Here is a 17886-nt window from a genome sequence, read left to right on the forward strand (position 1 = left end):
GCTAATTAGAGCGAATGCCCTTTTAAAAGAACTGTGTCACAGTGTGAATTTCAGTTACTGGCGACTCAAGGGATTTACTAATTGTAATGACATTTTCTTGGACGGCGTACACTTAAATTCCTGGGGAATGCGTAAATATTATCGCCAATTAAGGGGAATCCTGTTACAAAATCACAAGTGTATTTGAGCCATGATGTCAGGTGCGTCTGGCTAACTGGATTTCTTTTCAGGGAATGAATGGGACAAATATAGTGTTATTACTTATTCTGAAATACATATTCTTTGTATACAAACATATAGTTATATAGATAGATATTTTATACATTTATTGCTATAGACTTACAAATGTTGGGTAATATATGTCACGCCTAGCAGTACTATAATTATTAATAATATTATCACCTTGTTGACATTCTTACTTTCATTTTGTAGCTCCCTGTATGTTTATTGGACACGTCTACATAGTTTATTTTCTGGACAGTTCAGTTATTACAGGTAAGGTAGGCTAAATACTCTATGACACACAAGGCACTACTGAGTGATATCGTGCTTCTTAGGGACAAGTCTACATAGCAGCAGGGTTTAAGCAGCATAAGCTAGTAACCCTGCCTAGAATTTTTTTTAAGTAGCTCTGGCTACTCAATTTATTATGTAATTGTTTTAAGAAACTAATAAGTAGCACTAGCTACAGAATATAGCTTATAATGAAATAGTAGCTCTGGCTACAGAATTAAGTTGTAGCTCTGACTACAGAATGTTAGTAGCTCTGGCTACAGTATGGAATAGTAGCTCTGGCTACAGTATGAAATAGTAGTATGAATAGTAGCTCTGGCTACAGTATGAAATAGTAGCTCTGGCTACAGTATAAATAGTAGCTCTGGCTACAGTACAAAATAGTAGCTCTGGCTACAGTATGAAATAACATAGCTCTGACTACAGAATGTAATAGTAGCTCTGGCTACAGTATTCATTAGTAGTTCTGGATATCATGATTAAGTAGTAGCCCTGGCTACAGACATAAATGTAGTAGATCCGGCTACAAAACGTTAATAACGTTATCAATTTAAGCTAGGTAGACTTAGTCTACCAGTTAGCTCTGGCTATTTTTAATTTCAACTGTATATAGCTATCACTACAAGGGTAGTGAAGCCAAACCATACAGGGTTGCTTGCATATATCATTGCATTTATTCAATTTTACGGGATGGCATCCAACCCAAAACGACGCCGCACACGTAAGAACAGCAATGCTACACCACAAGAACACAGCCAGCCGGATGAGATGCGCGAACTGGTGGAGAAGTGTATGGCCGCCACAATACCCCTAGTTCAGGAAACAGTCTTAAAATGCCTTGAAAACTTCAGACAAACTGCCACTGCCACTGCTACATCATCTAATACTACGGACTCTACAGTCACCCAAACCTCAGTGGCCTTGACACCACAGTCAACAACTAACGGTGCAACTTTGAACCAAGAAGCACGGTCTTTGACAACTGGATCATCAATCTTCTCAGAGATCACTTCTGCAGGTACAAGCATAGCTGACCCCCTACATGCTCACAATCCCTATCCACCCCAGGAATTGCTAAACCAGTGAGTCTCGGGGTTGACCCAAAAAAAAAAAAAGCAAAAATCTTTGCTAACGAATATGTCAAGCTAAGCGTACTGATTCCCAAAACTGATTTTGACAATGAATCCAAATTTAAGACGGTGGAACAAGATGGCAACCTAATTTTTGTTAAAACAACTGACACTACTAAGATCAAAACCCTTGCTCAGTGGACAGACGCATTTCATGTGTTTGTCGCAATTTACTGCCAAAAATATCCAGAGGAGGTTAGTCACCTTATGACATATGCCCAGATTATACGCGGTATTGCCAAGTCTTGTGGGGAGGATGCCGCGATTGAGTATGATGAGAAATTCCGTCAGTGGCCACAAGTCACACCAACTGCATGTCCCTGGAATCAAAAAAATGCTGAGCTTTTTCAAGAAGCAATTATGGCTGGGGTAGATGTCAAGGCCAAATTTCGGAAACAGCCCTTTCGTGCAAGCCCATGGAAGCATAAATACTGCTTCTTATACAATAACAAAGGTTCCTGCACCAAACCAAACTGCACATATGCACATATCTGCCAAAACTGTGCAGGACGACACTCTAAAATGCAGTGCACCAAAGGTCGCCATACCTTGTCAAGTACCAGCCAATCTAAATCAACCCGTGTCGAACTCCCACGTAAACAGGCTGCTCAGCCAAAAAAAGATTGATTGCTCAATATCTACACCAATTAATGCGAATGCATTGGCAAATTATTTACAAGGATATGATCGAGAATCCACTCACTTCCTAGTGGAAGGCTTCTCCTGTGGTTTTAAAATTCCCTATGTAGGTCAGCAGCAGTTTCGCTTGTCTAAAAACTTACCTTCTGTTAACAAAAACAAAGTTGTTGGCCAACAAAAAATCGAACAAGAGCTTCAGGCTGGCAGAATAGCAGGGCCTTACACATTACCTCCTTTTCAAAATTTACAAGTCTCACCTCTGGGAATAGTTCCTAAAAAGAATCCTGGGGAGTTCCGAATGATTCACCACCTTTCATACCCCAGTGGGTCCTCCATCAACGATAATATACCACAAAAATTTTGTGCAGTTCATTATCAATCTATTGATGATGCAATAAAAATAATAAGACAGATTGGGGTAGGAGCACTATTGGCTAAATCTGACCTTGAAAATGCATACAAACAGGTCCCTATTCACCCGGATGACTTTGAATTGTTAGGTTTTCAAATGGAGGGGTTGTTTTACTTTGATAAAACCTTGCCTTTTGGGCTCAGCTATTCATGCCATCTTTTTGAAAAGTTTACTTCCGCTCTTCAGTGGATACTACACACAAAATTTTTGGTTCCTCACTGTGTTCATGTTTTAGATGACTTTTTGTTTATTGGGGCCCCTAATTCTAAAGAATGTTATGATGCATTACTATCCTTCTATACGCTCGCTACTGAGATTAACCTTCCCATTAAATCTGAAAAAAACGGTCCTACCAACAACTACAATAACCTTTTTGGGTTTTGAGTTGGACTCGGTCAAGTTCGAAATAAGATTACCTGAAGATAAACTTTTAGATCTACAAAACAAATTAAACAATTTCAAAAAGAAACGTTCTGCTACCTTGCGGGAGTTGCAGTCATTAATTGGTCTGCTAAACTTTGCGTGTGCAGTCGTGCCCCCAGGTAGAGCTTTCTTGAGAAGAATAATTGACTTAACCCTTGGGTTAACAAAACCCTACCATCATCGAGACTAAATAGGGAAGCACGAGCAGACTTGCAAGCATGGTAGATTTTTATTGAGCATTTCAATGGGAGAGCCCTTTTTCACTCAGGAATAACTCATACATCTGAGTCCCTTCATCTATATACTGATGCTAGTAACTCTGGGTATGGTGGGGTCTTTGGTCATAGGTGGTTTTATGGACCTTTCACAGGAAAGTGGGTGGAACTTCACATTTCTGTAAGGGAATTCTTTCCAATTGTGTTAGCCATGGAAATGTGGGGACCATACGTAGCTAATACTTCCATTGTATTCCATTCTGATAATATTGCTGTGGTCCATGTCATCAATAAGAATACACCAAAGGACCCCAATCTTATGAAGCTAATGAGACGTCTAATGGTCACATCTCTGAAATATAATTTTCATTTTTATGCTGAACACATTCCTGGCCTCCTAGACACAGCTGCAGATTTTTTTTTATCTCGTTTACAGATTCAGCAATTCAGAGCACATTGCCCCAATATGGAAGAAAAACCAACAACAGTTCCACTGGATCTGCTTTCTCTCTAGTCTCTACAGCAGACTTTTTGATTGCTGGATCTCTTTCCATAGAATCCCGGTTTATGTACAAGAAAATTTTTAAAATGTACCAACAGTTTTTGTATGACAAAGTGGACAAAGGGGCAACGCCTCTCCCACCATCTTTGTCCCATCTGGTCCTTTATATTGCATATTGTTTCACCAAAGGTCTGGCCGCAACCACAACCCGGACACACATATCAGCCTTAGGCTTCATTTTTCAGTTGGGGGGATATCCAGATTTAACTCAACATTTCATTATTAAGAAACAACTTCAAGGGTACACCAAGGTTGCACCCTCTCAAGATGCAAGATTACCAATTACCCCATCAATATTATCAAAAATTGTAGCCTCCATTCCCCATGTAACAAACTCTGCTTTTATTAATGCACTTCTTCACGCAATGTACTTATTGGCTTTTCGTGCTTTTTTGCGGGTGGATGAAGTTACTAAAACTGGGAAGTCGAACCAACATTACTTGCTGGCAAAATATATATCCTTTCTGGCATCTCCCACAGGAAAATCAATAGAGTTGACAGTGCCTCACTCAAAGCATTCGATTAGGCCTACAACCCTTCACATCTCAGCAAACTTAGAAAATCCACTTATGTGCCCAGTTAGTGCTGTGCAAAAATTCATGCAGTTAAGACAATATAAATCTAAAGATGAACCTTTATTTTCCTACATGGACGGTTCACCAGTGTCCCGCCAATTCTTTACAGACCAACTTCGGCTTTCTCTTTCTTTTTGTGGATTAGATACAAAATTATATCAAACACACAGTTTTCGTATTGGGGCAGCTACAGCTGCTGCAAATTCAGGTGCCACCGACATCCAAATTCAAAACATGGGAAGATGGAAGTCTACAGCTTTCAAGAAAAATATTCGGGTTCCAATTTTAACATTATAGATATCACACCAAAGATACAAGCACCTGGCAATTATTGTATAACAAGTCATTCACTCTCTAGGCCATGAAACAGGGGTTTCTGGTCTTCCCGTTTCTTCAACATTTTTGAGTATCAGACATGTATGTGTTATCATGAACATTTGTGAGCGAACAGGTAACTTTGTGGTACTGTTAAACCTTGGAGTCAGGGGCTCCTGGTTTATACAAAGTTTTGCTACGTCATTTGATGTTTTGTAGATATGTTTTAAAATTCATTGGCAATAATACTGTTAGCTAATTATTCAAAGTTTTAGGATTGGTATATTTTCTTGAATGAACAGTACCATAGAACCATGGAGTCAGGGGCTCCTGGTTCAAACATGATGTGGTTACATTGTTTTGATCATTCTGTTGCTTATGCATATTTTACGTATGTTTTTCAATTGATGAAAGGGTGATGGATGGGGAATATCAACACCGCTTCGGTCTTGATATGTGGCGGGAATTGCCCCATCTTTGACACGTTAAAGAACTTAACATTAAAGAGTTTTGGACAATATAATGTCAAACCATCTTTAGTCATCATTATTGTACTAGTCCTTATGTTTTTGATTGTCAAGTCATTGAACACAACTCTGTATATAACTGTTATTGTATGATTTGAGTTATATTGTTGTTTAGCTACATTGTTCTTTCTGTCATTTATTTCCTCAATAAATGACCATTCTAATTCCTACTGAATGTGTTGTGTTAATGCTTGGGTTTTGTTAAGGTAATATGAAGCCACATAACGTGCCAAACAGAGCATCACCCTATCAGTTATCCATAAATAATTCTACACTGGAACTACAAACTTCCAGTATTCCTAACATACAAAAAAACTCATGGTTAGTTGTAGCACTTTTCATTTGATAAGACTGGATAAATACTCTGTAGAACAGATTCCTAAATGCCAGTTCAATCTAATGCAGCTGCTATCGTTTAGATCACATTATATAAATAGTGCACATTTTTGAGGGTAACAGCTGACGTTTCGGTTGACAATGGTTTTCCTTGGGGTGTCAATTTCAACTGTTACCCTCAAAAAACGTGCACTATTTATTTTATTATACTGAATGTCTTATTGATTTCTGATGTCATAAAAAAAATCTGAGATCATCTATAAATTCTAATACTGCAAGGGCATAACCAAGTTAAAATTCTAAGTTTAACATATAATTATTTTCAACACTCTTTGTAGTTTGTGAAAAGTGCTGCGAACCTATATAGATTTTACTATCTAATTGCTAAAATTACATTTGTTAGACCGTATGTTGAATATTTTGCTGGTCAAGTACATTAAATAAAGCTATAATTAATTCATTTGCAAGATTTCAACAGGTTCGCAGCACTTTTCAAATATCTTCGTACTTCTTCAGTTTATATGTAAAAGCTTGTCATAATTCACTGAGGGTATGCCCTTGCAATATATCGATTTATTACGACCCTTCCATTACCCTTCAATGAATCTGCATAAAAATATACGACAGTATCGTTTGTCTAGGGAATGTACGGGAAGTATATGAATAAAATCATAAAACAGACATCGCATCCAAGTTAATGGCCTGTTATATATCTACAATTTGTACAATAAACTTTTAATATACGATGTCTCTTTTGATTCATTACTACCTTACGTAAATCAACAGTTAGGTCTACATCATATTCGCACCAAACTTTACTCTGTCCCTTTGAAATTTTTAAATAGTCTTCTTGAAAAGGTCAAGGAAAGTCCATTTTTTGATTCCTCGACACCAGAATATAGGCTCGGATCTGTGATTATGGATATTGCAAAAACATAGGCTTTTTAAACCCCCGCGTTTTACTGAAGAAAATGCAGCTAAAACAATCTGTTTTTTCCCTAAACTTTAATATGCCAACAAAGGAATTGACGCGGTTAATATAAGTAATATTCTTAATCACAAAAGGGTCCAGTCTTGTATTCCACCATATTTCAAGTTAAAGACTACACCTTGTATTTCCCACAAATATACATCGACTATTGCTCTCAAACTTTTTAATTACAAGAAAACTTTACAGGGCCTGGATATCGAATACCTGAAACATAATCCTCCATCGTGTTCATGTTCTTCTTCGCCCTATAACTATAGTCCTGCTGGACACGTTATTACTGGTGACGTTAATATAGTTAATAATGAGGACCTTAGATCACTAATTTTAAAAGGTCCTAAATTTAGGGAACAGCGATCCTTCAACTGGCGTCGGAATTTCATAAATATTATGGATTCTGTAGAGGACTCAGCTAGGCGATGGGCCAGACATGAAAAAGAAGACCTTGACACTTTGTCAGAATGGATTAAATGTATCAGATGTATGTTAAAATCACGCATTAAAAGATTGAGAGGCAATATGAGAACCATCTATCCTTCTGTATTCAATAATCCAGAAGTGAAAAAAGAATTAGATAGATTACATGATCAGTACGTACTGGTCCCTGCTGACAAAGCAGGTAACAACATTGTCTTTGTTTGTAAGGCTCATTATATTAAATGTATTTTAGAGGAACTTGGATTTAATTCTACAAGTGGTTATCCAACTTATACTCGTAGTTCCCTTTCTAAGGAAGAAATTCTTCAAAATCATATGTCAGTTTTGAAAATTTTTAATATTCCAAACAACCAAAATGAATTTGAATTACCATATTTATATTGGATTCCGAAACTTCATAAAAATCCTTACAAACAAAGATACATAGCGGGTTCCAGTAAATGTTCAACCAAGCCTCTTTCTTTACTCCTCACTAAGATATTAACAGTGGTGAAGGAGAAACTTCAAGAGTACTGTGCAACAATATATTCGAGAAGTGGTGTAAATCAGATGTTGATACTTAAAAATTCCAAGGAACTTTTGGAAAATTTGAAATCGCAAGATTTTACCAAAATCAACAGCTTAAAAACTTATGACTTTTCTACTTTATACACAAACATTCCCCACGATAAATTAAAGTCCAGGCTTTTTGATATAATTGACAGCTGCTTTTTCAATAAAAATGGAACTCGTAAATATACTTACCTTGTCATTGGTCATTTGCAAAATTATTTTGTTAAAAAACATTCTGATTGTACACACAAGTACTCTGAAGTTGACATTAAAAAGATGCTTGAGTTTCTGATTGACAATATCTATGTGGTTTTTGGAGACCAGGTCTTCCAACAATCTATTGGAATTCCCATGGGTACCAATTGCGCCCCGTTATTAGCAGACCTTTTTTGTATTCATATGAAGCAGTCCAAAATCTTGTACGTGAAAAGAAGAAAACACTTGCTGTAGCCTTCAACTTGACATTTAGATATATCGACGATGTATTGTCAAATAACAATGGCTATTTTCATTGTTATGTCGATACGATATATCCTGGTGAGCTTGAGATAAAAGATACCACAAAGTCTGACACATCTGTTTCATATTTGGATATTTTACTTGAAAAAGACGTTAATGGTAATCTAACAACCAAACTTTATGATAAACGTGATGACTTTAACTTTTCAATCGTCAACTTCCCTTACTTATGCAGCAATATACCTTCATCACCTGCATACGGGGTATATATCTCTCAGTTGATTCGATACGCAAGAGCATGCTCTACGTATGAACAATTTCTTAAACGAGGTAAATTATTGACAAACAAGTTGATGAAACAAGAATATCAGTAGTCTCGTTTAAAGTCATCATTTCGTAAGTTCTATGGTCGATACAATGACCTTGTCAGCAAATACAATTTATCATTGAGTCAAATGCTGACTGATGTTTTTCATACTAATTGTTAGGCCATTATTTACACACTGAATTGTCGACGGATTTTTCCGTTATTTCCCGATCATGACAATGAGCACACGGCGGGTGTGACCGGTCGGCAGGAGATGCTTACTCCTCCATGGCACCTGATCCCACCTCTGATGTTTAGAGGTCCATGTTTGCTCTGCTCCTATTTTGTATTGTTTAATGGACTTTTGAGCTTGAATACTGTTCGTTATCTCCATATATTTCATATTTTATTTAATCACAAAATATACTTTTCATTGTATAAATATAACTTGATCCGCCTCTCACTGCATACAAACTGCGTCAAATTTTACAATATGACGTCACATTGACAAGTGCATTGCGATCAGTGAATTGTTTATATATTGCTGTGTGGAATTTAACCAGCAACAATAATGCATACACTAGTTAGTATTGATGTAGTTTAAAGCTATTCAACAGTTTGAAATAGCAAATCATTTCATTTTGTGGTAATTTGAAGAACTTATATTTTTGTGTGATGTCATAGTAAGCATTTCCCGTATAAATTAGGCCCCGCCTTCTTACTGCAGCCTTAACTGTGCTGCGCATCTAAAGTTTGCACTCGCAAGGATGTTACGTCTGTCGTTTGTTGTTTTCAAGTAAGCTACATCGGACGCAAGTTTTTTTTTATTGACGTCGTTTATTCGGCTTCTTTCAAACGCACAACCGACGTTTTGAGAATTCTACGGTGAACCGTACGCGCATGATTTGAACGCATGTGATATTTTCGTGATGTTACCCGTTGTCAAGTGTGTTGCTAACGCTGAGGGTAACATTGCGGATTGTTAAATGCGTCTAAACCAATCAGATTTCAATATTTGTCATGAAAGTTTAATAAAAAAATACCTGTAGCTACAATGATGAACACTTCTTACCAAAAAATCACATCGCTCTAACATTAAGAACCAAAATTAGATGTCAAACAAATATCTACTTGTACATGTTTGTTACAAGTTAAATATTGTACAGGAAATGGACATCACAGTATATTCTGAAGTTAAAAATTTTAACAGTAAGTAGACAATTAAGATTTATTTCCCTTGCTTCCTCACTCCAAGGATAAATCACCCGTACATCCTCTGCTGTCTTTGACTGGAATTCTGGGACATTCCTACTCCATTAGTAAGTTGCATTGTGGTCAATTGACTTAAGTTTGTGAATGAGGTAATTGTCACTGTCACCCCATTGGTAATTGGATAAAACTAGATCCCAAACATGGTCAAACTGGGGCCTCCGGATCCACCAAATATTTACCTTTGATAAAAATAAAATACTTAGAAATAGTGCATGAATTAATGGTTTCATTTTAAAACAAATTAGAGGTTAGACTTCTAAGCAAGTACATGTATATTTATTGCAGAAAATCTTCCGTAAATGCAATAAATCAATATAATATACTTTTCTACCAGTTAACAAGCAATTTTTGTACTTCATGAAAAAAATAACTGTCCTAAACAGTATTCCATATCAAAACATCTATGGGTAAATACGGATAACTTACCTGCACCAAACCTCTTTTTCAGTAGGGATATCCTGTACTGGCCCTACCATCTCCATCTCCAGGCCAGACAGACACGCCCCCTCACACAGGAACTGGATGGCTGAGGGTGAGGGCCGGGAGGGGCCTGACTTCAACTCAAACTTGGCTCTGATGCTGCATTGACTTCCTTCCTCACTAAGTTCTGATAAATCGTTAAGCCTCCATGTCGCCCGCTGGTTGTCTTCTTTCCTAGAAAAATACATTAATACTTGAAATACATAAGGGCTATTCCATTTAAAATCTACCTGACCCCTGGACATAAAAAATTCTCTTTTATCAATGGGTATGCTTATGAATAAATTGATTTTATGGTTGGTTGTTAAATTGGGATAATTTACATCTCTCCATTGCACTCCTTTCATGAATATCTTCTAACCATACATGTTTGGGTTAATAAACATGGTTATAAGTTAAACAGAGGCAAGTTTCATGCCTTTCATGGAAACTTTGGAATTCTGAGCAAATTCCAACAAAAAAATAAAGAGAATGTGGAATCTCGAGCAAGATTTATTTTTTCAGTTACTTCAGATCATGTTTTAAGAAGCCTTGATGCTGAGGGAGGAGGAGGAGGGTCATTCAAGATATCCTGAGACTAAAGAAAGAACCTACTCACCAGTTACCAGCGTAGGGATATCCTAAGACAGATGAGATAACCTACTAATTAGTCACCAGGGGGTATACTCTGAGACAGAAGAGAGAACCTACTCAAAAAGCCAGTGGGTGCATTCAAGATTGTAGTGACTATGAAGATAAAAAACCTACTTACCAGTCACCAGGGGGAATACTCTGCATGTTGCTGACACCTCCACTTACAGCTGCCATTACTTGAACATTTTTGAGAGTTGACGGTGATGACATGGGGTTGTATTTGTAGTCCAGGTAGTAGTCAGTGGTATTCTCTTTACATTTCCAGTACGCCACCACTGTCAGTGGAGTACTTTCTACTCCAGGCTGGGGCAACAACTGTCAATCCAGTCTTTATAATACCATTCAAAATCCAGTACAAGTTTAAAGTAAATTTTCATAATTGATAAGTACATATATATGCATTTGTTTACTTTTGACTTGATATTCTTTTTAGAAAATTGACTTTTCAGCCACTGGTGTGGAATAAGAATATATATAACAATTTTCATTTATAGAATCTTATTGCCTTATACGGGAACCAGACAGAAATGAATAAGAAAACAATACTCTGGCAAATATTTTTTGGTTATTTCTGGTAAAATTTTCCCCATGAAATCTTTTAAAGATCAGAAATAAAATTTGATCTCCTACGACAATTTTACACATGCACATGTGAATGTAAAGGAGCAGTCAGATGTAATTCTAGTGAATTTTAGGATAAAAAAAATCATGTGGTACTGCATGTCAAGTTTCAATGGACATTACACTGTAAAAGTATGTTGAATAGAAGTGACATATAAGTACCTGATATTTGAGAATGTCGATGTTAAAGTAGGAGGCTGTCTTGTTCTGTTCTCCTTGATATTTTAGATGGTCAATCAAAGCAGACATGTTGAAGATGTAGAAATTTGATTCAGGTTCCTGTTGACTCATATCCCTAGGAGAACAAAGACATCTTTATCAGTGATTATACAAATAAATTCATAACAATGATTTAATTCTGGTTCTAATAGGCTATTTCATTGGATAAAAAATTTACTTTTTATTGCATTAACTATGTTGCGTATGTCACGACTTGAGTCGAAAAATGTATTGATCTGTCTGATGTTACATTTATATTTTGTACAATTTGAAGTCATTTCTTAAATCATCTTATTTTCTTACATTAAATGAATGAAAATTAAATTATAAGGAATGAATTTAAAAGCTACCCAATTTTTACAGTATAAAACTGGGTTGGAACCGTTTGTGCTTTTGTATGAACTGCTTCACAGTTTATAAAGCATGGACTGAACTATCCCAATGCATGCCATATAAACTTGATAGCCTTTTAAATTCATTCCTTAAATAACTAGGTAACTCATACAAGTAGACATCACAAAAGCTAGAAGATTTGACTTTAAGATGTATACTTATATTTCCACCAGTTGTTTACTGAGCATAGTGTTCTCTAACTTGGAGATGTTTTTGAGTTTGAAGCTCAGTAATGCAGGATTAGGATTCTCTGTAAAAACTCGAACAACTCCAGCAAGAAATGACATCATCATATTTCCTGTAATCTTAACCATGCATCTAAAAATAGAAAATAACAATAGATCTCAAGATATTTTAAATCTTCAACATCAAGGATGAAACTCACAAATCGGTAAAGTCTTAAAACAAATATCACAATGTAAACGCATTTAAAGAAACTGATTGCTTGATTAAATGAACTTTATTAATCTGAATACTGTAAATCACTTTTTATTTGCAAGAACTTTATTTTTGGTCATTACTCATGGCCATCTTCTCAGGAAAAATTTATTAACCAAATATTTGTATTATTACAAATTTATAGCATTAACCAAAATTCAAAAAAGGGGTAAAATAGGGGATAAAACTGGGAAACAAAGCCTCATTTCTCATTTCCTAATCAAGTAAGCATCACGACAGGTAAATTTAAAACAGTTTACATCTGCTCCTTAAGTTTGAATCTGACCTTGTAGCATCAGTTCTTTTGAAATAGGCGTTGTTTGTTTCTGTGAAAGCGATGGCTAATGGAATGGTGTCTGACATGCCAATGGTAAGAGGACTTGATCCTCGGGGGGATCCAACAGGCATGGATGTCGTGTTGAAGGTCACACTGCTACTACTGTCTGATCGAGACGTGAAGGAGGCTGGACTGGAGCGACCAGAGATTGGACGCGAGGGAAGCTACAGAAAAAAGGTCAGACATTAGTATGTGACCAGAGACCAGGTGCGAAGGAAGCTATCAAATAAAAACAAAGTCAAGGACATTAGTATGATGATCAGAGATTGAAAGTGAGTGAAGTTGCAGCAAAAAATCATTCAAGGAAGTTGGTTGTGACAAAAGATACAGCATCAGAATAATACAATTTTTCTGTAAACAACCAGACAAGTTAAGTTCCTGTTTATTTCAATGGGTTCAGATGTGGCACTTTGTGTTTACTGACTGACCTGGGGTACGCTGGACTTGACTCTGGGTTAGGAGACTGGCCGTTGTGGGATAGATTGAGGTGCTCCTGGGAGTGAGTTGTTTAGACTTGAGCCGTCTTTTGAACTGTTACTATTGTTAATTACTTCATTTCCACCTAAAAAATAACATACATGAAGGATCAATCTGAAAAAGATCTAAATTAGGACTTTAAAGTGAAAAATTTGAGGAAAATCTTATCAAGCCTATAATTCAACAGAATGTTAAATTACTAAAATTTTTCAATTTTTCTTTTTATAATATCAAATAAAATGGGAAAGTAATGAATTTTAAAGAGCAGCACTGTTGACTGTCTAGAAATTCTGAGGGGTATTAAAGTTATATTGTGTACCCTTGAGTATGAGAAATTGTTTAGTTCTGTGGTATATAAACCATTGGGTGTATCATTTTTGTGTTAAGTATTAAAAGTTGAATTGATGGATCTATTCAATTTTCTAAAATTCTTGAGTGGTGTTCTAGCAATATTTTAGATGGTGTCCTGTAATCTGTTTGTTGAACTTCTAGAATTGAGTAGTTTTGTAGCAATTCTATGGCTGGGTTTGATTTGTACTGGGTATGTTGACTTACTAGAATTGTGGAGTGATGTTGAAGCAATACTATGGCTGGTGTTGTTTTGTAGACTGGTGTCGCAAGGGGAAATAATGGTGACGGGAGATTGTACCGGCTGCCTGTTGGGGTGGAAGCACTTGTAGAGGAAAAGAAATCCAAGTTTAACAGGTCCTGGTTTGGTTTTACTGGACTAAAATGAAACAGACAAACAAAACTAAACACCTTTTCAAATGCAATTAGTGCTTGAACATTTAAGATAGGAATTTCATCCAAGAGTTTTTGGACACTTATGAGTGTCTGAATATGATCTATGGACATGTACTTACTCAAGATTGTCTGAATCTGTGATCCCTGGACAAGTACTTACTTTAGAGAACATTATTCCCATTTCTTCATTATCTGTTGTTTATACAAGTACTTACTCCTGAGTATCTATACAAGTACTTACTCTGTATTTGATTCTGATTTTTTCATCTATTGTTATATTAAAGGACGGATCGCTGATTTGATTTTCCTTTTTGATTCATCATCTGTAATATCAAAATAAGTACATGTATTGATATTAACAGGTACGATACAAAATTCTTCGTGCTTCAGCTATGTTTTTTTTTTCAATTGTCTTGGTCAATGACAAATTTCTAAAGTTAAAATTTAAAAAAAAAAAAAAAATTTGTTAATATTTAATTTTTATATTGCAAAATTCTTAATTTTTCCTTTTCTTATGTATAGATAACAATACAGGACAAAATAATTACATTTTCTATATCAAAGATTATCTATGTGGTTCCTATAAGCTTATTTTTACAATCAAAACATTCTTTTCTTGCTGCTACATGTACTAGTCAATTTATCGTGTCACAAATTATTATCTACCTCACATATGATATGCATTTTAATTTACCATCTCAACCTTCTGATGTATCTAAGATGAATTTCTATTAATATCATGTTTAACTTAAACGAATTACCTTAGTCACAATAATAATAACCAAGTATTCTCCCGGCTGACTTACCCGAGTCACTGTTTTTACCTGAGTCATAATGACCCGGTATTCTCCTTGCTGACTTACCTGAGTCACCTTTTTACCCGAGTCACTGACTTATCTGAGTCACTGTTTAACGTGAGTCACTGACTTACCTGATTCATAATGACCTAGTTTCCTGGCTGACTTACCTGAGTCACTGTTTTTACCTGAGTCACTGTTTTTACCCGAGTCATTATGACCCAGTACTGTAGATTCCTAAATATACGCGAGGAATTAATTATCGTGTAATTTCGCGAGAAGCACCACTCGTGAAATAAAATTACTCGCTTTTATTTTTATGGTGCTGAAACCAATGTAAAATCTCTTGATCAACTGTTCACTCACCAATTATTGTTCTCGCCATTTGTCGTTTAAGAGCCATTTCGAGATAATAAGTACTCGCGAAAAATAAGGAATCTACAGTATTCTTCTTGCTGAATTTATACATGAGTCACCGTTTTACTTGAGTCACTGACTTACCTGAGTCATAATGACCCAGTATTCTCCTGGCTGACTTATAGAGTCACCGTCACTCTCGCTGGACCAGCCATTTTTATCACAGCTGTTCTCCATGGGTTCTTCAAGTTGAATAGAATAGCCCTCCTTATCCACATCTGGAGTTGTCTGTAAAAACCTTCTTCTATCAATAAGGTTAAATCATCTAAAAAGCACTAATATATGATTGCTGCATAAAAAAAAATAAAAATGTGCCTTATCTTGAATTCAATATCAGTTTCAGAATTTTATTCAATATTCATGTACATTCATACACATGCATTATCTTTACTTATTATACAATAATAAATACATATGGCAAAAGGCAAATAATAAAAGTGAGGAGGACTTACATTGTGTGTCTGAGGACTGTGTGAGGAGGACTTACACTGACGGTGTGTCTGCATGAGAACTGTGTGAGGAGGACTCACACTGTATGTCTGAGGACAGTGTGGGGAGACTTACACTGTGTGTCTGGGGACTGTGTGAGGAGGACTTACACTGACTGAATGTATGAGGACTTTTTGAAGAGAACTTATACTGTGTCTGAGGACTGTGTTTGGAGGATTTACACTCACTGTGTGTCTGAGGACTGTGTGAGGAGAACTTGCATTGTGTGTCTGCGGACTGTGTGAGGAGGACTTACACTGTGTGTCTCCGGACTGTGTGAGGAGGACTTATACTGTGTGTCTGAGGGCTATGTGAGGAGGAATTACACTGACTGTGTGTCTGAGGACCGCGTAAGGAGGACTTACACTGTATCTGGGGACTGTGTGTCTCAGGACTGTGTGGGAAGGATTTACACTGACTGTGTGTCTGAGGACTGTGTGAGGAGGACTTACTCTGTGTGTCTGAGGACTGTGTGAAGAGGACTTATACTGACTGTGTGTCTGAGGATTGTGTGAGGAGGACTTACTCTGACTCTGTGTCTGAGGACTGTGCGAGGAGGACTTACACTGTTTGTGTGTCTGAGGACTGTGTGATGAAGACTTACACTGAGTGTCTGAGCTGAGGATTGTGTGATGAAGACTTACACTGAGTGTCTGGGGACTGTGGGGGTTGTTTGTCATAATGGTGGGGCCCATCTTAACGAACACAAAGTAGGAGGCACAGATGATGAGGCTGGGCCAGGGAGATGACATCATAAACCATCCATCCACTCATGGATATGAAAGTAAACTGAATCAATGGTAGAAATGAACACATAATAACAGCAGCCATTGTTAATAAGTTATTTATGTTACATGTAATGTTCAATTAAAAATAAATACTGTGGAGTAATTTTTATCCCGAGTCAATGTTAATTCACAATCAGACATTGTTTTTGTGGGGACCTAAGTTGTGTGAAAAACTCATGTATACAGAAAATGTTATGAACCCATATTATGAAAGTTTATATTGTTCATGGGGATGCAAGTTCGTGGAGAAGTGAAACATAAAAAAAATCTTGAAACCCCATGGCCCATGAAAAATGATGTTTCCACACATACATGTAAGAGGAGTCAATCTAAAATTGGAGAAAAAATGTATCTACAGGAAATATATGTCATCAAGTCAGAAAAAAAGAAATTGTCGAGTCCAGTTTCATACCATTTATTAGTTCGTTGCATTTTTACTAAAAATGACTACAGAGGACTCTGTCTACTTGTACAATACACAGGAATCGTCAGGGGATGCTTACTCCTTCTAGGGAGGATGATTTAAATGTCCTGATACTGTAAACCAAATAAAGCTTTACACTTCTTTCTTTTTTAAATTTAAAAAAGTATTCTATAAATACTTTGTCAAAACATTGTAAGCCTAAACTCAATAATGACAACTAGTTGTAGAACATAAAAATTGCTCATTTTTCAATCATATTAGATATTTTTGTTTACTGATTTGAGGCTTTTTTTTCCTTGAACAAAAATCATTTTATAATGCATGTAGTTATTTTGAATGGCAAAGATAATATTAGTACTATAAAATGAAAGAAGATGTATTGGAATTTATCTATACTAGTTATAGCACTTGAAACTTTTCATTTCAAAATGGACTCCAAGTTCACAAACGTACGTTTTAATGAAAGGGATATATATCTCTAAAAATGCCTAAATTATCTGAATCGGTGCATTTTATTGAAAGTAAAATTAGTTATAACTCTTTACACAATTGTATGTGAACATCAGGCACAAATCAAAACAGTTAAGAGAGAATGTCACGAATCATCAAGCTTACTCAGTGTAATTGATGGAAACTATAAAATTTAAAAATTTTGGGATTTTTGCGTTAATAAACTTCTTTAACATTTTTATCATTTGTGGTAAAATTTTACAATGATTAGCCAAATCGTTTCCATGGTAACCATACATCAAAGTAAGTAAAATACACACTTTAGAAAAATCAGATTCAGTCAGTTTGTAGTACTTTTGCATAGTACAACAAATAAAAAATCAATAAATATTAATAAAACAGATTAAAACTATTTAAAAAAAAACTAGTTAAGGTCTTCCGTTTCCAACGGATACCTTCTACAGATTCTGATGATTAAGATTATTAAGGTCTTCAGTTCCAACGGAAGACCTTCTA

At 36.0% G+C, this 17886-nt stretch overlaps 1 protein-coding gene and 1 long non-coding RNA gene across 2 annotated transcripts; both read right to left on the reverse strand.

The window, feature by feature from the left end:
• Positions 1 to 9620: 9620 nt before the first annotated feature.
• Positions 9621 to 11686, reverse strand: LOC133175009 (F-BAR domain only protein 2-like). The gene is made up of 4 exons (XM_061310104.1): positions 11560 to 11686; positions 10895 to 11091; positions 10090 to 10317; positions 9621 to 9842 (listed from the first exon to the last, which is right to left on the reverse strand). The coding sequence occupies exons 1-4, from the start codon at positions 11644 to 11646 to the stop codon at positions 9839 to 9841; spliced, it is 516 nt and encodes a 171-aa protein (XP_061166088.1). The 5' UTR covers positions 11647 to 11686; the 3' UTR covers positions 9621 to 9838.
• Positions 11687 to 12179: 493 nt separating this feature from the next.
• LOC133175032 (uncharacterized) lies at positions 12180 to 13982 on the reverse strand. Its single transcript, XR_009719211.1, has 4 exons — positions 13817 to 13982; positions 13213 to 13346; positions 12734 to 12948; positions 12180 to 12327 (listed from the first exon to the last, which is right to left on the reverse strand). It is a non-coding gene; the product is annotated as an uncharacterized LOC133175032 (long non-coding RNA).
• Positions 13983 to 17886: the final 3904 nt, after the last annotated feature.

This window comes from Saccostrea echinata, unplaced genomic scaffold (genome assembly GCF_033153115.1).
Source record: "Saccostrea echinata isolate AGI-Se365-2 ecotype Australia unplaced genomic scaffold, CSIRO_AGI_Sech_v1 ptg000060l, whole genome shotgun sequence".
Taxonomy (NCBI): Eukaryota; Metazoa; Mollusca; class Bivalvia; order Ostreida; family Ostreidae; genus Saccostrea; species Saccostrea echinata.